The sequence below is a fragment of the Nipponia nippon genome, unplaced genomic scaffold, assembly GCF_047370975.1.
Source record: "Nipponia nippon isolate SJK-2023a ecotype South Korea unplaced genomic scaffold, ASM4737097v1 scaffold_1, whole genome shotgun sequence".
NCBI lineage: Eukaryota > Metazoa > Chordata > Aves > Pelecaniformes > Threskiornithidae > Nipponia > Nipponia nippon.
In genome coordinates, this window is record NW_028262290.1 from 137,065,986 (window position 1) to 137,090,053 (window position 24,068).

The window sequence follows — 24,068 nt, forward strand, 5'->3', positions numbered from 1 at the left end:
AATCAGCTTCCTGAAGTTATGCTCCTCTTGTTTATTGATCTGTTGAAATTAGCACAAAACACACAGCTGTACTTTTGGCCAGCTAAGTTAGGACTCTTAAGAAGTTAACAAATCATTAAAAGCTATTTTCAACGGTATTGTGTTTGTCACTACTACTGAGCCTATCCATTTCTAGAAACCATTAAATGTATTGGTTGAGTTGAAAAAACCCCAATTAAACAACAACTCACTAAAGAAAGCAGCCTTGTTTAATTTTCTTATTAATTTGTATTACTTAACTAATTTGAGAATTGATAACAGAATGTTTGAGTGATTTATGGCTTGAAAAAGACGACCAACATTTTCCTCCTTGAAAATGGAAATTGGCTTGTCAGACATTTAGATGAAGAATGATCAATCAATAGGATTTTAATAAGGAGAAGGTTCAAAATTGACTGAAGGTGGCTTTTGTTTAAAGGTGATTTGGTATGTGCAAATTACTAAGCTCTCCCTGGAGAGGATTTTCAAAGGCAATAATGGGCACTGATTTTCTTTGTTTATTCCATTCTCTTTCTGTTCCCCCTGCCAGGGATTTCACTACTTACCTCTCCATTGTGTCTTTGAAATCTCCTTGCCTGCTTTTCAGGTCCTGTGAATTATTCTACTTATTTGCATTTACAGCTACCAGTTTTAACTGTTATTTTTTCTCCAGTGAACATGTTGTCTGGATAAACTTATTTATTTTCAGTATAAATTCATGTTAGGCAGAGGGGCTAGCTGTTCCCATTGATTTTAGAAACACAAATTTCAAAAGTATATGCACACATTGGAGGAGTAGAGTGGACTTGGGAAGTCCCATTAAAATCCTGCCTTTCGGTTTCCTGTCTGAAAATCTAGTATAATGGGCTTGGTGATAGAAAACTGGTTCTACTGGCAATTGTGGTCACCTTGGTTGGTTTGTTTTCTGTTAGTGAAGTCTGTATTGGACTTCCTGAAAGTGAGGTAACTGAAGTTAGACAAAAAAGCTCCATTCTTTGTGCAATCTTAATCACATAGGTATACGAGCTGTAGATGCATGCCAAATGTGTTAAAAAAGTAAGCAGTAACTAGCACACCCACACAAATTCTGGTTGTCACTACTTCCTCACAATTTTTTTCCCCACTTAGATTTCTTATCCTGATTTCAGTCTGTTTTCTTAGCTCCTCCTGTCATTTACTCTTTCCCATGCTTTCTATCCTAGTGACTTAGAGGCTGGCTTTATGTTCCAGTCTCACTTTTGTACCCAATCTTAGTTCTTTTTTCGCCTCAGCACCCTTTAAGCAAGTGCCTACTGGAACCACAATTTCAGAAGAGGTTCTGATTGTGTGCAGGCTTCTTTTTGGAGATTATAATGAGAAGAGCACACTGATCACTCCCTACAGAAGCAAAGTTCAAGTTTCTTCCCCAAAGCAGAGGTTACCAAAAACTTTTAAGTGAAAAATTCACCACTTTCCTCATGCACATATTTTTTCCCCTTTTTATTAACACAAAAAAGTAATGATTGTCTCTTTTCTTCATTGAAATGACTGGGACCAGGATGGAGATAATTTTTATGTGTTTTTCTCTTTCTTGTATTTGGCTTTATCTATAAAGTTACTATGAAACTGCAAATTCGGCAGTCTTAAGAAACCAAAAAGTGTAATTGAGAGAGTCAGAGCAGTGATGCAGACCTCACTACAAACCCTATCTGTAATTAGCATTTTGCTTGTGAATTTTGTGTGTGGTTAGAATTATGCTGTACGTATAGTCTCTGCAAGAGAAATTTCAAATACAAGGACTTACTCCATCCGCTTCTGAATACGTGAACATGCTCAAAATCGCTTTGAGCAAGCTGGTGTATCAACACAGTTGGCTTTCCAATGAGAAATGCATACTGTATTTCCTGCTATACAACAAGTTTCACCAGAGGCTACTAAACAGATCTCTGAATTGATGAGAAAAGGTTGAGAGCTTGAATTCTCAATAGAGATGACACTTCCTGATAGGGAACTATCACAGACAGTTTTGCAGCCAGTTCTGATCTTTGGAAAGATTCTGCTTCATGTGGTCAGCTGTTGAAGCCAATGTCATCTGGGCAGAAAGCACAGTGTTCATTTACAGAGTTTAAAGCCAGAAGGTAGAATTAGCTGATTTAATCTGACCTTCTGCAATTCTTGGGCCGCTATGTTTCACAAAGGCATTGATATATTTAGCCCAGTAGCCTTTCCTTTGTTAAAAGGTATCATCAAGTCAAGACTTAACATTTTTCTGGAAGACAGACAAACATAGCAAATACACTCTTTCTTCAGGTGGCTTGACCCAAAGCTAGGTGGCTTCCTTGATAAATTCATTGATTTCTTCTTGACTTCCCCTAGCTTTATCTTCCAGCAAGCAGTTCTTGATATACCTCCTGGTGGTATGTTAATGTGCACATCTTACAAAAAATACTTTCTTTCCATGAATGTTTCATGCGAGGGATGTTGATTGTTACCTGCCAAAGGGATCTACAAAAAATACAACAGCCAGGTTTTAAAAAAAACTGAGAGAACTACTGAAATACAGCAGTACAGATTTAATAAATTACCTTTTTTGCAACTGAAAAACCCCACCCCTTACTGATGAAAGAATGGCTAGGAAAACTTCTACATTTAAACTAGATTAAAACCCGAACAAACACCACTCCACCCCAACCCCCATATAATCAAACAAAAAAAAAACCTCAAAAAAGAGAAATCTGTCTAAGATTACTAACTTATCTTAATAAAAGCAAAGCATTTGTTAAAGTCAGAACTGGATGACTAGATGTTTGCTGCTCATACATTCATGCAAGCAGAATCTTTATTCATTTTGAAAAAAAAAACCTTTTTCTTGTTGCAGACTTATGAAGTAATCGAGAAACGCTGAAAAGTTTAAGTATACATTATTAAGATATTCTAGTGATTTTGTCCATGTAATGCTCTTACTTCTGCACAGCTCACGTACATAACTCGTAAAGTTCTTGATTTTTCCTCCAAATCCATGATCCAAAAGATTGATATAAATTTAACAAACGTAATGTTTGCAAAAACAGTTACTCTGGCAAAACCAAAAATAATTTTACTACGTGTAGGAAGGAGGCAGAAATTTGCTGGGGCTTTTTGTTTGGTTGGTTTGGTTTTAATTGCAAGTTTGAAGAGAGGATGTGACATGGTATCACTCCTTGAAAGGATAAAATCAGGGTCTCTTACCTGCTATGAAAGAATAAGAGAAATCCATAATAGCGTATTATGACATGGTCGAGTGTGACACCTAGAGGCCATATGTTTAGGATCCTTGAAGAATAACTTTTTTCAGCTGCAAGTTTTGCATGGCACGTTTAATTTTGGACTTAAGGAAAAGAGATGCCAGATTTTGAGAGACAAAGTATATTACAACATATTCGTATTTTTTTTCAGATTGTTATGTTTAGGATATTTTTTGTGGCTTCCCTTACTAGGCTCCCTAGCATTGATACGAAGAAAAATAATAAACCATTACTGAGTGTGATGAGGAGTGCTCAGTGCTCTGCAGCAAAGCCTAAAAGAGCCCTGTACATCTTATTCCAGCCTGAAGTTCTCAAAATCTAATAAAATTCTTGCAAGTCCCATCTCAAGAGAATCCTTATAGTATACTTGCATCTGTAGTAAAATATCTGCAGGAAAGTCAGGCTCTCACAAAATGCAGAGCTAGAAGTTTTGGCCCATGAGTTTATGTCAGGGAATAAAGAGAACAAAAGCTTTTTAGAGCTGTTCTGTGGGTTATTTAGGTCATGGATCTTGCAAAACAAACGTACATGTAAGGGGACATACCACACCTTTCTAACTTTTCCTCTAAAAGTTAGGGGTGCAACCATACCACTGCATCCCATACTGGGGATATATCCAAGGGCGTCCTAATAAGGTGACTGAACCAGATCAGTATGTTACAAATTTAGAGTGCTTTTCAGAAATGTGTGGTACTGTATTATTCAACGGGTATTGGCTGTAATTAACTCTAGAGCTCTTTTCAGGGAGATACTTGACTTATTTGTCTTTGGCAGCACTTGTCATTTTCATACATAAGTGAAGGGAAAAAGTCTTGGAGATAAATCAAAATGAGCAGAGTTCAGATAAGGAAGACACTGAATTTTCTACAAAAGAAAGAAAACATTTTTCATTCTTTAAAATTTGGGTGATTTTTGTGGTATTCTAGTACTCACACAGCACAGATGGTTTAGTGGGGTACAGTTGCAGAGGTCGTAAAGTATCTTCTATAGATCTAGAAGAGTGGACTGAAACTTCTCTGAAGATTTCTGGCTTAACCAGACTGTGAAACTGAAGGTGGACGAAAGTCATGCCTGACACACCTCTTCATTGAGTATTGTTGACTCTAGAAACAAATGTGCTGTATATATGTACACTCTTTGACTTTACTATATGTAGAAATGCAACATATTCAGGATAGAAGATAATACGATCCTGAAACTCTCGTTCATGGCATTTCATAAACAGAGTAGGGCGCTAGCATGGGACTGCCTGCTAGCAGAGGAATACCAGCAGGTGATTCTGTTTGGCAGGCAGCTTTTCATACCCAGCGGCTAAGACATTTGTATCTTGTTCTCATTTCTCTTTCCACTAAATAAAAGGTACTGCATGTTTGTTTTGTCATCCTCTAACTATTTAATGCTAGGAAACATGAACAAAGAATTCCAGTATTTTATGGCTAACTCTACCTCGTTTTCGTGAAGGTCTTTGAGATTAGTAATATTTTTTCCTAGAAAATGTGAAGGTGCTAACTTGTCAATGACTTGTGCAAGCAGTTTACAGACTCCACTTAGCTGCCGCACCTCAAATAGATAAATGTATCTGCATAAAAGTCTACTGAGACTCATATGTTGGTGCTTCAAGGTACAACACTGACAATATTATGTTAGTGATACAGACACTAATGTCAATTGCAGTTTATTTCTGTGCTTTGTCTAGAGGTTTCTTTTCAGAAACATTTATTTGGGAATGTCTAAGCCATAAACAACTGATAAATTATGATCATTAGGTATGTATTAGAAGATGGGTCGCCAGCGTCGGCTGGAAATAGTGGTTGCACTGTTAACTGGGAGGGAGGTCCCGCATTCACTGTAGCAAATAGGAAGAGGGTAAGAGCGTATTGGATACACTGGGGTGGAAAAGGCTAATGGCAGCTCTCTGGGTAAGGCATGCTGATAGCAGCTGAAGCTTATGATATTGCCTCTTGTGTCCAAAGTCTAACTCCTGCAGACAGGCTGGTGTGGGTGTCTCTGTCTGCAGGCATCAGCCTACTCTTTGGCCTGTGGTTTCACTGGCCTTTCCCTGCCCTGATTAATAGAAGATGAGTGTATGTACTGCAGAAATGACCTAGTGTTTGCCAAAAACAGCTCTTTAGGAATCCTTATTTTTTCTTTCCAGACACACAAATACATTTGCATAATAAATATTCCCTCTATTCTGTCTCTGTAACATGGTTCTGAACAGTTTAAAATGCATCATAGCTTCTTACAAAAAAAAAAAAAAGGGTGAAATTATTCTTTCATAGTTCATTGATTTTTGACAGAAAAAATGATACAACCATAAAAAGTAGTTGAAATTATTTTAATAATCTCTGTTTTAGTGAAGTTTTAAAAGTATGTCGTTCTGTAGTCGCATAAATATAAGAACATATTTGAGTGTTTGTGTATGTGTGCTCACCCTCTCTCATGATGTTGCTTTGTTCTGCTGTCAAAAACCACTTTGATTCATTGTGCCAACTACATGGATGATCTGTTCCCTGATGATGTTTCTGGATGATCTGAGTCACGTACAAAATATTTTCAGAGGCTTTCTTTATACATCCATAAAAATTCTAGGCAGAATCCATTGTATTTAATAACTCTGAAAAGGGTGCCTTTTTCCCTAGTCACTCTATAAACTTGACTTTTCTTCTGGTGCATAGGTCCAGCTAAAAAGCCAACATTTTTACTCTTAGTTTTTGAAAGGAATGTATAAGTTATACATGTTTTATTTTAACTATGCAAGTCAATAAAGCTATTGCCACAGATTTCCGATGATCTTAAAACTTTTTTAAGCCCTTAAATTCTTAGTCTTATTTTTCATAAATTATGAAGCTGGCATTATTTTTATTAGGTCAAAGTAGTCCCTCTACATAGCATATAAAATAATGTGCATGTGACTAACTTAACCCCAGATTTACCTGTGAAATCGCTATAATTCTATAAACTCAGAGAGCATTTTGATTTAAAGCAGTATTCTGTCCAGTTCAACAAAGCAAAGGCTGAAGAGGTTTCCATGCTTCCTAACGTGAATACAGCATGATGTAGCAGAAGTGAATAAAATGTATTTCCAGAAGTGCTTTAGCTGAGAGTACAAGTTCTGCATCAGGATGCTATGAATTTGTTAAGATCATGGCTTGCTATGTATCCCTTATCAACCTATAATCTCCTGATTGTTGCCTGTTTTTCAACAGCTGAGGAACAGTAATCCACACTTGCTTATCTCTCTTAATCACAGCCTCATGGTGCTAGAGCTCCCTGAGCCTTTAATTCCCTCTTAGAGGCGTAACAGAGTGGAAAGTAAACAAAGACGAATTTGCAACCTTCAACATTGCTAATTTGCTCTGATGTCAGAATATTTAAACGGGCAAGGACTTGAGAATTATTTGATCACGGCTGATCTTAATCTAATGCATGTGAAAAGGCTGAGTCTGGGAAGGTTGTGCAAAATGACAGGCGTCCCAAGAGAGGTTGACTGAAGGTTTCTTCTTTAAACAACAATAGCTCCATCATTTTCAGACTCTGGGTCCTGTGTTTCTACTGTGTGTGTTTGTAGCTGTTTGCATTTTTAATGAAACTTTTTGAATCTGATAGCAGTTTTTTTGAAAATTCCTCATTTGCTTCTCGGTTTATAGGTGTCCGAAACCTGATCTTTAGGCTTGTTATTGCATCTGTTCGCTGGGTAGTGGGTGGGAGAGATAAAGATCCCTATATAAAAAGCTTTGTCTCTCTCCACGTTTTTGTGTCATCATGACAGCCTAATGTATCCTGAATACTTTCATACATAAAACTTAGTGTATGTTTTAAAAATGATTGATAACTTGATCTTCAAATTATTTTAAATTACACAGTTGACATTTATGCATGTATATATGTGTACATACTTGCTGGATAGGAAAAGATGTTATCTTGCATTATATATTACATGCACACTTCACCTACGACAGAGGTGATGTGCTTACACATACATACACGTTATCATATACATATATTCATCTGTCCTCACAGCAGATAGCAATATGTTATTATCTGAAACAGATTTGATAAATATGCAAGGGAAGTTAGTGGTTTTTTTCTTTATTTTTTTCCTGCATTTTCTTCTATTTCCCTTCATAAGGTCTTAGTTGTCTATTTAATGCTTGTGTAATCACTTATTTTTTGTTGTTTACAAAGTGGTTAATGCAGCATACATATTGTTATCAGGACAAATGTCTGATGCTCTCTTAATTAATATATATCATTCTGGTTATATCTGTTCTCGTTGTATGACTTGTGTTTCTGAAGCATGTCTGATGATGATTTCTTCTTTTCTTCTTAGTATGTATCATTTGGGATATTCCAGGGAGAGACGTGTCTGGGAAGCCAGCCTTTTGCAGTCACTCTCTGCGTCGAGATTACAGCACTGGGCTATTTGTGTTTCTCCTCATCCCTCTTTCTCTGTCTCTCACTCTCTCCAGCTGGTGTAAATGACTGCTGCTGCCTCCCAGAGCAAGATAACCTGCTCAGTCAGCTGGAGCCCCCTGCGGACAGCTGTCTCGCTTTTAGCTGATGGAAAACTGTTTCTAACCGCTGAATGGAAGAGCGTGGAGCAGCAACCATACTAGTAGCAGCAGCAGCAGCCGCCACCGCCGCTGCTGCAGCAGCAGCAAGAGTGAGCAAGGACTCTATTGTTCCCTGGTGTTAAACAGTTTTCCCTTTTCAACTGCCATGCACAATAGAGAGAGAGAGAGGTTTCCAGTCCCTTTCTCCCCGTGAAGAAATTCTGAAGAGGGAAATATTATTTGAAGAAGGTTTCGTGGCCGTGCTGCGGGTTTTGGAGGCGGCAGCAGGCTGCTGGAGGCATGGGGTTGAGCGAGGGGAGCGCTGCTTTCTGCCGTGGTCCAGGGGTTTCCGCCGTGCCAGCCCGGTGCGTGGGAGTTCTTGTGCTTCTGTTGCTGGGAATCTGGGACGCTCATGCACAAAGTGAATTTCAAACTTCATCGGTGTATTTGTGGAAGACTGGTAAGTAAGGATGCTACGTTAACACAATAGCAGTGTATTTTTTGTTGTAAGTAGTAATATTTTTGGGTGCTTTGTTTATGTGAAGAAAGTTAAATCTAAATTACTAATGTTTACTTGCAGGATTATAGGAGAAAAATTAGGTCATATTCCAGAATTCCACCAGCCAAGCAAATGTGACAATTAAACACATTTGTGACTCTGTGGCACTGTTACTGGGATCTTTTATGTGTTTTCTGTGTGTTCTGAGGTTTTTAATTTTGTTTAGTAGCTCTGTGTTGTATGTAAATAGGAAAGGTCAGGGCATTAGCGCCTGTCCACAATGGGAAGGAACATTTGTTACAATTGGAGTCAGCAACGTTAACAGTGCTCTAAAAATATTGACTTTTCACAAAGAAAGATGTAATTCAGCATGTCTAATCTTTGTGCTTTGTCCTGACATGTAATATATTCAGCGTGGTAATTGATGGGGAGTTGGGTTTGTTAAATTTAGGTTTCTTGCACAGTATATAGGACACGTGAAAGCTAATGATGGATTAGGTGAAATAATCCAAGTGATGCCAGATCTCATAACCAAAGAGCCAAAGGCAAATAGGCTATGTGGATTCAGCACCACACTAGACAGATAATTTCCCCGGCTTTGATACTAATGAGTTACGTGTCTGTTTTAAAGATTGCATAGTCATAACAGTGTTCCAACATTAACTTTGCATTAAAAGTGGGGAATTTTTCTGTGTCTATTAATATGTTACATTAATTCAGAACTTTAGCAGGGATGAATATGGGCATTTTAGTTGTCTAATACAGTTTTAGTTCCTATGTAAGTAGAGTGAAAGTCTCCTTTAGGAAATTTAAAAATTTCAAGCCAGTAAATATTTCACATTGGCTTCAGCAGTTAGCTTTCTTCCCTGTACGTTGCCAGGAATAAAACAACCCAAAAAAGCAGTCGTTTTGTTTAAAAACTGCTTTTCCATTAAAGGATAATATAGTAGTAAGAGAGAGTGCAAATTAATAATTTGTCTGAAAAACAACTGTGAGAAGACAGTTTCTTTCCTGGATGGAGGGCCCCAGCCTTCTGCCACAGAAGCAGATCAATTTACAATTACAGTGATATCCTGAATTTTTTAAGAGGCTCCATCTATCTAGAAGCTCAGGGAGGAGATTAAAAGGAAATTAATTTAAACAAGAAGACAAGCTTTCCAATAACACTAGAAAGAGAAATCTGAAGAAGGGAAAATCCTTTGCAACTTTCACTTCTGACTGAAAGATGGGTTGCACAATGAGAGTGACCCATTTTTTTTTCTTTTGAACCATTGACAAATTCAAAACATAGTTTTCAGTTCCATTACAGATTTGTAAATGTTCAGTGCACACTTAAAAAGAGATAAAATACATGTGCAGGTTTATGCAAAAGCACAGTAATAATACAGCATTTTCATAAAGCATTTTTCATTTACCTTAAGTTGCTAGGCATCAGTAGAATAAACTCTCCAGCATTTTATTACGTCTCCATTTAACAGTTTAACGGATTGTATTTAAAAATGTTAAAATAGTAACATAGATTGAGAATAATAACAACTCTAGTTAACTAATACTTACGAACATGCGCTGTCAATTTGCTATGGACTTAACTCCGCTTACTTTGCATATAGTACACGTGCTCTGAAGTCATGTCAGTTAAACCAGCAAGAAGGAGACTGGGTTGGCTTTTGTTTTCTACCTCTTTTCTCCCTTCCTGGCAAAGACCGCTCGTAAGAAACTTTTGTTTAGAACAGGTGTAATCTAATTACATTGCTTGATGAAGAGCTAGTTCTTCCCTTCAGCTTTTCTTCTGTGACCTCTCTCCCTCTGTTTTGCCTACAATAAGGAATAGGATAAGCATGTTCACTGTACAGTTTTTAAAAACATCAGCGATTTGATGACAACATGATGAAAAACAAAGCAGAGTGGCTCTTTTCAAACAATGAATGGCAAGATGCAGTGAATAAGGTAGTGCATCTGTGTTTGGCTTCTAATTAAATCTTTGCACTCTTTTTCTTAGCTGTTTATTGAGTCTTGCTGTTTTCCCTCCTCTCTGTGGGAGGTTCTAGAAAGTGAACTAAGAGAATCACTGATCAGTGATCTGAAGGGATATTAAGTATGGAGTGTATAAAGTTCAGCTAAAGTATCAGAGGGAATGATAAAACTGAACAGTAGTGAGCTCCTCGAACTCCGATGATATTTTGCTTTTCCTTCTGTGAAGGAAATGGGTCAGGGGAATGTGTGGCTAAGACTGTGTCTGGGAAATCAGCTTGATTATGTTCCTTTTGGGACCTGTTATGTCCATTTGCTGAGAAACACGCTATTTTTGTATTGAATTTAGTGTGGCACCAGCTTTTGTAAGTGCTGTTCATGACTTGCATGTGTCTAGTTTTTATTTCTAAAGATTTTTGAAATAATGTCTTGATGTATGCTACTCCATGTCTTCTATACTGGTTTACTGCATTGTGTTTTCTTAAGGATGCCCTTGACAATAATCTGCAGGGGTTACGAGGTTTGAGTTGAGGCATTCTTTCTCCTATAAAATAACAATTGTGATACCTTGTACAGTTTTCTTATAATTTTTTTTTTTTTGAAGGATTTGTATTTTATTTTATGGGGTTGGGGTTTTTTTTTTTGGTTGTTTTGGGAGGGGGGTGGGAATGTTCTTCTAATTTGAATTTCAACTGTTTACTTCCAATCTATGAAAACCTCTCGGGGTTCATAACTTCTCCTGTCTATTACTATCCTTCTGTCTACTGCCATAAAAATCTGAGGTGTTTGTAATACTCATGTTAATCATTTTGGGGTTCAATTATCTTTGATTTAGCATGGACAATGTTATGAACAACCTGCTTTGGATAGGGAGATTGAACTAAATGACCTCCAGAGGTCCCTTCTGATCTCCACCATCCTATGATATGGATGCCATCACTAAGTCATTTCTACTTCTCCAACTGAAAGTGCTTTGAAGTTTTGGCTTTTGTAACTTTTTTGATCTCTTGTGAGAATGGGTATTTGCTGTTGCATATTTATGTTGCAATTATGGTGTGTTTAATGGACCTTCAGTGTTTTGAATGGCAGCTAGATGAACATAGTTGATCATAGTTACTAGTCTTTAAACTATGTTTCTTGCCAAACATTCTCATTCCATACCGCGCAGACCTGGTGTGTGCATTTTTTTCAGGTACAAAATACACAGCTGGTTCATTTTGTGTGGTCACTGGGAAAGCCATCTGGTTTCTTTAAGATAAACTAAAGCAAAGTCTCTATCTGTGTAGAATACCTGGCTCTTCACAGGTGATGAAACAGCTAGATTTCCATGGTGTCTGTCTGCTTGATGATTTGAGGTAGAGAACAGCAGTTTTTAGCAGCTCATAGAACAGAAGTTGTGGTATATTAAGGGGTGGTGATTCCACTGATGTGAGGTGGAAACACACTGCCAAGCATTGGACTTTTGAAGTTGAAAGAATTTTTGAGTGACCTGTTTTGTACATCAGTAATTGCCCTTCTCTGCGTCTACTGCTTTAAGTTGCAATGAATAGTTTGGTTCAGGTTCTACACTGCTACATTGAACTTCTGTGAGTTCCTGAAATGTTTTATATTTCATTCATATTCTACCTTAACTCTTGTGAAGCCTTATTGAATTGTTTCTATATCTGCACAAAAAAAAAAAATCTGCATCACAATTCAGTAAAAAATGCTTGTGTTAACTTTTATTATATGTTATTGTACAGTTTCTTTTTATTTTTAAAGTGAAATTTTCATAATCAAGAACAGCTTGTATTCTTGTTTATCCTGCCCACCATAGGCTAAGATTTTGATGTATCTGTAAGTTTTGCAGTGAACAATGTGAGGACTGCTGATTCCTAAATAAAGACTGCCATACAGTTATCACTCTTCCAAAACAAAGAGATGCATGTTTTTCTTGGTCTGTCATTTCATGATGCAGGCCATATATATACCATTTCTATACACAACTGACTAAGCGTAGGCATTTCTTGCCACATCAGAACTCTCCTTTACTTCTTTCTTCTCTGTGCTTCATTTGTTTTTGTTAATTCAACCGACATGTTGATCTGTCATGGGCTGTCAGTGTTGGGTGTAATGCCTGCCTACAGTTACTAATATAATTACTGAAGAGCTGCACAAAATCAGCAAGGTTCGATCACACTGTAAAATTGCCTCTTCTGACAGTTTGAAGTAACGCATGTTACACTCTTGGAGGGGAAGATGCAGCATTGGATTGATATCTCTGGAACAAAAAAAGTCATAAGAAAAAATCCAGGAGGCAGTGCCTTTACCATCATTATCTGTTTTAAAGACTATTGATCAGACCTCAGATAGTATAGATCAGTATAGCTCTGCTGAATTATTTGAGCTATCTACAATTGTGTGATACCAAGACTTGGTCTTCTGTATAACAATTGCAGTTGGATATTTTCCCCTTCTTTTTAATGAAGGTAGAACTTGCAATAGACTTTCTGTAGGTAACAGTGCCTTTTTAAAATTAAAGGGAAAAAGTCTTTGTTTCCTGAAGACAACACTTAAGTATCTATATTTTTATGCTTATGTTGTGTCGCAGTGTGTGAGAATTTGTCCTTAGATAATAACTTGCTCAATGTTTGAGGCAGTGGAGAATCAAAGGAAAGGCATAATATGGGTGTAGAAAACATACAGAAGATCACATGTACTCTTGGGGTAGTGGAGGCCCTGAGTGAAATCAGAGTGCCAAGTGGTTTCCAGTGGGACCAGAAGGGTGTTGCAAGCTCTGCAGCCCAAGAGCTCTCCTTAACCTCTTTCTGAGCTTTTTCAGGCAGCAGCATCTCTACATGATTTTTCCTTGTCCCATTTTCTTGGGAAGAGGACTGTGCAAGGGCCTCCTACTTCACCTGAAGAGCCTATGAAGAAATGTTTTTGCTGTTTCAAGGTGTTACTGTGGGATGTTGTAACCAAATCATGCTTCTTCACTGCGTGATATGAACTTGGGTCTCACCCCTCCCTGATTTTTAACCTCTTGAATTCCCACTTACCCACGGAGTAGAACAAACACAACCTCTGTACCATCACATGCTTGTCAGGTTTTAGGATTTTCACATGTTCCAAGGCCCAAATGTATTTCAAAAAGAGTTCAGTGCCACAAGCGGAATTGGAGAGAGGAGGGTTTCCAACACTTTGTCTGAAATTCCTCTTCTAACACCTTTGGTGGCTAACAAACAAAATCACTGAATAAAGTGTCCTTATTTTATTTTATTTTAATTTTATTTCCCCTATGTATGTCCCTAGGACTGTCCTTATTTTCACAGGACTGAGTGTTCCTATCTCATATTAATGCCTGAGGAGAGCAGAAGTCCTTCCTAGGACCAGCAGTCCAGGAGGCATTTCAAAATGTGCCTAAATACACACTGACAGGAGTGATCACAAGGGAAGAGGGAGAGAGAAAAATTACCTAACCAGCCCTCTGATTAAAGCACTTGCCTTTCAAGGGTTGTGTCAGCTTGTTTGTTGAAGCTGTTCCATCAGATAGCAGAAAAATTGCCCATTTGTGTCAGGTTTGGGGATTTTTTTGTTTGGTTGGTTGTTTTTTTCCCCAAAACCAGAGTAAAGAATTTTTGCAGTAATCGCAACTTGAGACTGGAGACAGATAAGCCTATGTCGGTAAATAGAAAGCTCCTGATTTTAAAGAGATTATGAAGAAATGATCTGAAGAGGCGGATTAGATGTGAAGACCTAGGGAAAAGGCTAAATGAGAGAAGATGTTTTAACTTGAGGCCTGACTGTCAGGAAGGGAATTCACATGTGATGATGAAAGAGGGCAATGAGGACCTCTTCAAGGGAAAATAGAGCTCTAGTTATGGTGTGGTGAACTTGAGCTGGTACCTACACATCCTTGAGGAGGGAGAGAGAGGTCAAGATTTTTAAATTGTCAGTGTAAAAAGGTGTTTTTCAGGATTCATCTTTTTGATTTTCAGGTCTTCAGTTACAGAATAAGATAGAAGGCATATTAGTAAAAGCTGCATTTCATCAGCTTTTCAAAGAATAAAAATTATTCAAGCAAAATGTGCTAAAGATGCTTTACTGTTACCTCATTGATTTAAAATATAAATGATCCTCCAGGACTGAACGTGGTTAAGTGTTGGTTACGTACGCCCTGCATAAATTCATATTAATTAGAGTTAGAATTTATCATTTCTATTGCATATTGTAATGTGCTTCTAAGCAACCACACTGTTTACTGTCTGTCTCCCAGTGCAATCTGACTTTTATGAGGTCAAATGGGGCTTGTCTATCTATGACTTGAATAAGGAAATATTCATTTTCATTAGGCATGTTCATCACTCTTGCTCTTTGCCCTCATTTATAAAATATCTTTTCAGATTTTTTTATTCAACAGAAATTGTGCAAGGCAAGTATTAAGTCTTTGATTAATGCAAAAGGTTTTTAGTGCAGCCTGGCAACAAAACATTTGGCAGAGATGCAGAAAATAGTTGCTTTAAGGAAATTATTTATAAATGTTTTTTAGTAATCTGTCCTTATTTAACAAAATCAGAGTAAATATTTAAATGTTTGGAGAAAAATTTTGTGCTGCTGAAATTCTTTTTCCTTATACAGTTACTTTGCCATATCTGAAATAGGAAAATAGAAAAAACTATGGCTGGTAGTATAAGCCTCTAGTTAAGATAAACAAGTAATATACTCTGGGCTAATGGTTGACTTCACTTGTAGGATAGCATTTTGAAGCTGTCAGAAAAGTGGAAAATGATAGTTGATCATGTTGTACTGGTAGCTGAGAATGTCTGGATAGTTTTTAGGAAGCACCCTGGAGTGCTTATGCTACTGGATCAGCTGAATCCCTCAGCTTATATGGATGCTGGAATAAGAGAACACCTCAAAAGCTATGGGTTGTTTTGTTCTCTAGGCTGGCTGCTCCAGTGTTGGATTAATTCAGTTTATTATTATCTTACAGACCAGGGTTTAACTTTACAGTTCCCAACACCACTTGATGTTGATGTCTTCTTTTATCATGTTCATCCACTCAGTTGTTCAGATGTCAGAAGAATGTATCTTTTAACACAATAACTCCAGATTTAATAGAAAGCCCAATTCCCATAATATAAAGGCCAGTATTCTCAAAGACAAGTAGTAATGTATATTTTGAGGTAATATTTGCCATGGTATAAATTAAATTGTACATTACATACTGTAGCTGACAAAGTAATTTCTGGGGTTTAGGATACTTACGTATATTTATTCTGTTTATTGAAGGTCCTTTCCTGCATTCACAACTTTCTTCATTATATATGTCTTTTTCTTTCCTTGTATTCCTCTGTGATCTGTTTTCTGTCCACAAACAAGGCCTCTCCATGTAATGGGGCTGGGAAACTGTTTTCTGGATATATGTCCAGTCAAAAATCTCTGTTTCTGTTTCTTTGACTAGTGAAGCTGAAAAAAAGTGGTGGGTTCCTTAGGTGGGTAAAGATCTGTTTAAATTCAGACTGAGAGAAGTTGAAGACCCAGTTGTTTGGTGTGGAGCCTCAGAGGAGGCAATGGGCTGGCAGAGCTTACAGTTGGAGACAACAGCGGCATTGACTTGGGATTTTAATTATGGATTTCTTCTTTCTTTTTATGTCAATTTCTGTCTAGTGAAGCAGTAAAAATATATGGGGTTACTAAAATAATGGAAGAATTAGATGAGAGCAACATATCCAGGAACACTGAAAACCCACGTTATTTGGTAAAAGTTTTCCTAAATGATCACAATTAAAATAACTGTATTGTATTGGATATTAAATCTCAGTCAAACAAAAGTTAATGTAAGCAGTTTTGCTACCACTAGCAGAAATTAATCTCCTCTAGAAATCCCATTATTTACCACTTTCATATGAATGCTGTACAGTGTTAAACATATCAGTGTCTGGGATTTCCCACAAAATCCAGCAGACGTTTATTGTAGTAATCAGCATGTTCTCAGCATTAATTAGCACTGTGCATTTTGGTGCGGCTGACATTTCTGAAGTTGTCAGTAGACCACAGTAGCTGTTTTTTTTTAATTAACTTTCTGTATTTTGTGAGCATTGCCAAGATTGTTTTGGTGTTTTTATGTCTGTGGAATAGAGAAGGAAAATCTGGTGTATTTGCATGGATTCAGGGAAGGAGTGGCATTAGATGCAGCCCTTATTGACTGGCCCAAGTGGAGGTTTCTTGTGTGATCCCTAGTGAACAGTGTTGCTGGGAACACAGCAAGCTTTCAAATGTCCAAATACCAGTAAGAGTTTTCCATGGGTATTTTGAGAGATAGAGGGAGAGAGATAATAAGTAACTGTTTTTTGTAGACTGTTTATATTGTGTAAAGTGAGTTTGAGCATATTAATTGGAAATGGTTTCTGATGTAATGAGACATACTTAAACATTTTAAAGATTGATGACATCTGCTAATCCAATGAGAAATTTCTTAATGAGACACGTTATTACTTTCTACCTCCTGTATTATGCAAAATGAAATGTTTATATTGGTGAACAATAATATGACTCTCCCTATGTGTGCTGGGGAATAGCTATTTTACCACTAAGCCATTAGAGAAATAAAGAATAGAACAGAGAGAGATTGTTTTATAATGACTTGTGTTTGTACAGTGCCTAGCACAATTGAATTCTTTTCAGTTGGTGGTGTTCCTATGTACCACAGCTTTATACAAAATGACATAATTAAGACTTGTTAAAGATGCTGTTTACAAAGATACATTATTAACATTCTAAAAGAACATTCAGATAATTTCAAGTGCCAAAAATAGTTCAAATAGCTGATATCAAGATGCCATACTAGAGGATAATAGAGGAGAAAATTATTTTCATAGGAAAACAGTGTTATGAAAAACCTTGGAAGCAGGATTGTCAGTATAATAGTTCCAAAATGCATTGTTGGGACAAAATGTCTTCAGTAGTAAGAGGAATGTTTTTAAATGTTACTTAGCATTTCCACATTCAGAGATTTGGCAGTCATTCTTAGGGGAAGAGGTGGAAGAAGAGGGTAAAAGCCATTACAGTAACAATAAGACTGCTACATCTTGCAACAGAATCATAGAATCCTTTGGGATGGAAGGGACCTTTAAAGGTCGTCTAGTCCACTGTCCACTGCCCCCCCACCCCGCCAATTGACAGGGACATCTACAACTAGATCAGGTTGCTCAGAGCCCCATCCAGCCTGGCCTTGAATGTTTCCAAGGATGGGGCATCTACCACCTCTCTGGGCAACCTGTTCCAGTGTTTCACTACCCTCATTGTAAAAAATTTCTTCCTTATATGCAGTCTGAATCTACCCTCCTTTAGTTTAAGACCATTACCCCTTGTCTTACTGCTACTGGCCCCGCTAAAAAGTCTGTCCGCTTCTGTTTTATAAGCCCCCTTTAAGTACTAAAAGGCTGCATTAAGGTCTCCCTCTCCCCGCAGCCTTTTCTTCTCCAGGCTGAACAACCCCAGCTCTTTCAGCCTTTCCTCATAGCAGAGGTGTTCCATCCCTCTGATCATTTTTGTGGCCCTCCTCTGGACCCTCTCCAACAGGTCCATGTCCTTCTTGTACTGAGGACCCCAGAGCTGGATACAATACTCCAGGTGGGGTCTCACCAGAGCAGAGTAGAGGGGCAGAATCACCTCCCTTGACCTGCTGGCCACACTTCTTTTGACGCAGCCCAGGATATGTTTGGCCTTCTGGGCTGCGAGAGCACATTGCCTGCTCATGTCCAGCTTTTCGTCTGTCAGTACCCCCAAGTCCTTCTCAGCAGGGCTGCACTCAATCCCTTCATCCCCCAAACCTTATTTAAAACAACAAACCAAAAAAAGCCATTATAAGCTATTAAAGAGGCTGGATCTTGAATCCAGTCTCAGCTGTGCAAGTGATTTGCAACAGTGACATTTGGAATCTGTTTCCTCTTCTGTAAAGTGACATTTATGTGAGTATAGTTTGCTGTAGGTGTCTGTGCAAAAACAAAACAGAAGAAACTTTGAGACGTGATTTTTGATACAGTTATCATACAGTTCGCAAGAAACCAATGCTTTAGCACACTTGTAGTACTTGTCATATGCAAGCAAAAACGGATGTAGTAGAAGAGATTAGGACATTTGGGAAATAGGAAGAAAGAAGTTAACATGGGTGGAGAATACAAACATGAAAAGCATGGGGCAAGCAACCAGCAGCTGTTTTCTGTTGAATACAAATATTTAAAATAGATGGTGAGACTGAAAAACTGAGGAGGCTGAGAGAAGGTGGCAATTGCTGTATGAACAGATAAGGAAATTTTTTAACTAACGCAAGTTTTCTAATGAATCTGTCTGGAAGCTGTTTTCGTACGACATTTCCAACAATACATATACCTGTGTCTGCATGCTTGCGTGTGTGATATATATGTGATGATCTGAAAACATTACTGAACAACGCTGTATGGATCCAGTGGCACTACCTTAAAATACATGTAACAGTAGGTTACCTAGGTCTTCAGTGTCTGACTAAAACAGTAGCACAGCTTGAATTTGTGGTCACATCTAATAACAGAAGTGTATTTTTTTATGTACCACTAACTTATTTTAAGAAATTGCAGCTTTACTGCTGCTGCTTAGCTTCCTATTTTTAAGAGACATACTTTGAAGGCTGTCATTGAAATAACTTTTTTTGTAACCCTAAATGAAATTCACAGTCAGCGTTGCTTTTTAGACAGCAGCATTGGAAAGACCAACTCCTTCCTATAAGACATGCTTGCTGCCATGCAGAAGATAATGAAAGGGAGATGAGGGAGAGTGATAGAGCGACTAAGCATGTAAGGAAGATTTGTAGTCTTTAACTTGATGTGGATGAATGACTTGTGGCTCTCCATATTTCAACTTGATATATGAATGTCAACACCTTGGGAATAGTTTGGGTACCTGAACCATAAAGCTAGGAAATTCAGGTTGTTTTCTATACCGTACTTCCATGTCTTTGTAGGGAGCTGCAGGAGAGTCTATGGGCTGTGCTGCACAAAAGTGAGTTCTCTGAAACTTTGCAAAGTGCATACCATGACAGATATGTATGGGTGATTTACATATTTACTAGTGATAAATATTTCATTTTTCTCCTCTGTGTTTAATATTCTTTAAAAGCTTTATGGAATAAATCAAGATGATGAGTATATGTACTGATTATAATTGAGTCTTGGTTCTTTTGTCATGGTACTGATTTAAGCTATTTTATCAGATGTACTGCCAATTATATGAAATGGAAGTAACTCTAAATTTATGATTTTGTTACACGGATATAAGACAACTTGGGTTTTGAGATAGCATAATTTTTGTCTTATCCTAACTCTGCAAGAAGTTCATTTTATTGCTCTGAGGATGTTATGTAGTAAATGCCTTCCCTTGAAAATACTGAATTTGCTAGGTTACAGTGCTTCATAGTTTCTCCTGAACGGTGTACTGCTTAGTTTCTCTCTTAACACAAAAGTAATAGTCTGTAAGGATCAGAGTCCAAAAACAAAAGCTAAAATTGGGTAGTGAAGACTTTGTCTTTTGGATGCAAAAGTAAGTTTTCCGAAATAAGCATGTTTTTTTTTTGAAGCCTCACGTATAAAGGGACATTGTTGATTAGAAATGAAGTAACAATTCAGTGAACTAAAAATTACTGCCATGCAAACAGAAAAAAAAGTCTCTCAAAATGACAAAATCTGTTGCTTACATAATGTCTTCATCACTCTCATTTAAGAAATAGAATTTAGGTGTGTTCATATTGGTGAGAAATCTTTCATATTATAATTAGACTAGACACAGATGAAACAGTGAACCTGTGTCTCTGAGAGTAAATTACACATTGTTACTGTTCATATATAGATGCTAGTTTGGGTGTAAGCCATTGTAAGTAAGATGATAATAGATAATTTGCTTCTAAAATAGCTTATGTATCTCTTACAAAGGTTGTATATATGTCTTCTCAACTAATAACATTGCTGTTTTAGTAAATTAAAGGCAATCTTCAATATATGCCCATACCTTGCTAAATATATTGTTTTCTCAGCAAGTAAAACACTGTTATCCTGAAAGTTTATTATTATTATACTGTGAATGGAATCCAGTCTGTATATAATCCCCTGAGAGGGATGAATAGCACTCCTAGAGGCAGGCATTCATTAGCAAAATAGGAATTTAAGGAGAACTTGAGATGAAGAAAAAGTGCAACTTAATTGAAGGTAAAATATTAAAAGGAAAAGCAAAAAAAAGAGTTTTCAGTCTTGTGATACCTATATTAGTTGCTAATGCAATTCAGGTTTTCAATTTCTTTTCAGTTTAAGACAGACATTCATCACCTTTTATGTAAATGTTACCAGAGAGAGTTATTTTGGAAAGGAAAGACAAAATATATTAAGAAGCCATAAAACAAAGATGGCCTGCTTTCTGTATAATGAATCAGATAATATATTGCCTTTTTGTTAACTTTTTTTTTTTCATTGAAAGTATTTACAATGAAACAAGTTATCATTGGATAAGGCTTACTAAATCTTCAGAATGTTATCGAAGTAGTTTAACCTAGATATGGAAACCAGATTAACGAATAGCACATCTGGAAAAAAAAAAAAAAACCCAAACATAAAAATTGGAGTGAAGAACATCAGAGATAGCATGACAATTGGGAAAAAAAAAATACTTTTGTGTTATATCACTTCACCTGAGTTTGGAGCTAACAGGCAGAGAGTTCATCTAATTTGCTGCAGTTGGTTATAAACAAGGAGTCCATTTGAAGTAGTAGTGTTGCTTTTGGGTTTGAATTTTTAAAGTAAAGATGAAGAAGGCTCCCTGAAGATAGAAACTCATTAAGAAAGCCAAGGGCTTTTTGGAGAATATGTTCTGTTCAGGGTGGTTTTTTGTTCCCCACTTTGTATGTCTCAGAGCACACTGCATCTTCTAATGAAAAAATAATGCGGTTCATTAATCTGGAAAAACTTCTGAAAGTAGCTACATTCTCACAGTATTCTGGGAATTAGTTTGAACATAATTGGTTGGATGTCAATATAAAAAAGCACTCAGGAAAAGGAAATGCTCAAACTATGATAGTTTGCTGCTTCTGATGAAAAATTTAATGAGGCTGAATAATTACGCATTCTTTCTTCTTCCCAGTCTGCCTTGTCTTTCCCAAACTCTGCTTTACATTTATAGTAAATATTTTAAGCAGTAGGATTTCTATCGCTGTAATTGAAAGGCTACACTATTGTCTGCGTGTCACACTATTTTATAGCTAGTTTGCCTTTTTCTGTAGTCCTTTTTCTCTTCATGACTAGATTACTCACGAAGAGTATTTGTCAGTTGTCGTCCCCCTCAGCTACCACTTAGCTGAACTGCTCTTAGTGAACTCTAATCTTTCTTGATAAATCAACCTATTAGTGTTGCGCCAAGCAGCACAGTATCTGCCATTTACATAACGGTTACTCTAGTTGGTTTAATGTGACTTTTATCTTCTAACTTCAGGTTGAAAATTACTTCCTTCTGAGATGTGATCATTGCCCAAATACATATACTTTCCAGTTACTGAGTTGACTGTTAATCACTTTATTAAAGAAGTTATGAAGCACATGGAATTTGGGATTTTTTACAGGGAACCTATTCTAAGGGAAAAAGCCCCAAAACAACAAACAAACCCCAAACCAAAACAACACACACACACACAAACAGAGAAGCCACAAACCCACATTATTCAAGTAGAGGGCCTTTTCTTCTGATAACTAAGTTGCCACAGAGTGATATGGTATTGGTTTATATGACGCAGACTGTTTTCTTAAATGTTTTGAATTCTAGGTGCAGTACAGATAGACGAGAAATGAAGCATTCAGACTAGTTCTTTAAAAATGCAGTTAGGTTTTGTATATACAGAGGTTTTCATGAGTTTTCAAATCTATCATCTATGATTTTTTTTCTTTTTACTTTTTTTTGTGGAGGTAATAGTTTTTAGGTCCCCATCCCAGTTTCTCATATGACTTGTATTAGCTCTTCCGTATCCTACCCCTTTTCTGTCTCAGTACGCCAAAAGATGCTGTATGAGATGTTTGTCTCCGTGACCTGGGTCTGTATTACCTGCCTGCTCAATAACTGCTCAGTATTCTGGAGAAGAAACATGTGCTCTTGCTACCATAGGCCCCTACCTGCAACAAGAAATAGTGGTTCACCTTTTTGTGATGTTGTACTAATGTACTTCCAAAGAGAAAAATAAGAGACACAAAGACAGTCTTATTTATCTCACGCTGTCAACATCTAAGAATTTTTATCAAAGATGATTTGAAATTAGAAGACAAAGCCTGAACCATTTTGGTGCTTTTATTAATGATATTCTAGATCTGTAAGTTATAAACGCTGAATTTCAGTCATGCCATGATGGCGATGCAAAACTGCACTCCATAGAGACATTTGGTGCTTCAGAAGACGTTTGCTGCTGTTTCGTCAGAGCCTGCAGCCTCAAAGATGACCTGGAATGCCAGATTAGGAAATTGCTAAAGCTGTCAGTAGTTTGCTGTGCTCTACTTCCCAGGCTGTGAGCCACCTTGTCACATGTAGTGCTCATGATAATCATCAAATATGTGACATTAAGAGATCACACCTCTTTCTCACCTTCTTATGAAGTGAGGAAACTCTCAGTGTAAGCTTAATAAGCAAAATATGACACATATCTACAGAATCTCTTAACAGGAATTTTTGCTTTTTTCCTAGTTGCATTTCATTTCATAATTCTGTGAGTTTTCCCATTTTATCATTGTCAAGAGAGAGGCAAATCTGAATCTTCCTAGCAGGACATTTAGTGTAAATGTATTCTCTCACTATACAGATTGTAGTAACAGTGTATTTCTGTGGGATTTTTCCATTGAGAAGATAACATTTCTGGGTCCAACCTTATAGGCATTTAGCATATAATGTCATGACTCAAGGTAACACTTCAACAAGTGCTCAACATCAATTCTGGAACATAAGGATCACGAGATAGAAAAGTCAGCAGTATTTTGCCCCAGCATAATTTTTAGGTGTTTACAGAGAAGATATTTAGTTAGTATTTTTTATTTTAATTAGAAAATGAAGGCTTGAGATTAAAAATATATAAATGCAGCTTCATGTTTATTGGATAAAATGGGGAAATATTCTCCCTGAGAAGCTTCTAGATGGTTTTTTTTGCCATTTAAATTTATATTTTATGCTGAAAAATAATCTTTCTTCTTTAATGTGTATTTTGTAGTATCACTTTCTTCTTAAAAATATTAAGCTTTGTGCAGCTCAGTACACTGAGATTTCCTTTGGTATATCAGTTAAACTTTAATATAGATCACAGTGATGGGACTTTTCCCATCATGGAAGCATCCTTAAACTTTTATTCCTTCCTGTGTCATTGGAATTACACCGAACTGCAAGAGTGACCTGTAGAGCAGCTTTCCAGAAGCTCATGAACTTTCATTTTCTTTTCAATTTTATTTAAAGGAATTTGTCTTAGTTGCCTTCATTGACACAATATACATTCAAACAAAATGCCCTGTGCTGATTGTCTTGTGTTTAACTAGCCATGTTAAAACCTACTTAAAAAAAAAAAAAAAAGAAAGATATAAAATGTGTGTCTTGGTCTTATTTCCTTTTCAGGAGATTCTTTGCTATTACGTAGATTAGCCTTTATACTTTAGTTAAGGAATAACACCTAATCCCTTGAATTAAAAGGAATGGGAAGCAGAAGATGAAATTGAGCTCGAAGGCACTTAGTTTCTTCTT

General features: G+C 37.0%; 1 protein-coding gene across 1 annotated transcript in view; it reads left to right on the forward strand.

Annotated features, from left to right (window-relative positions):
* THSD7A (thrombospondin type 1 domain containing 7A) overlaps positions 1–24,068 on the forward strand; it is a 293,266-nt gene that overhangs the window by 78,307 nt on the left and 190,891 nt on the right. The window contains exon 2 of the mRNA XM_087774171.1: positions 7,754–8,297. Within this exon, the coding sequence (XP_087630297.1) occupies positions 8,138–8,297 (160 nt within the window). The 5' untranslated portion in view covers positions 7,754–8,137. The remainder of the gene's footprint in view (positions 1–7,753; positions 8,298–24,068) is intronic.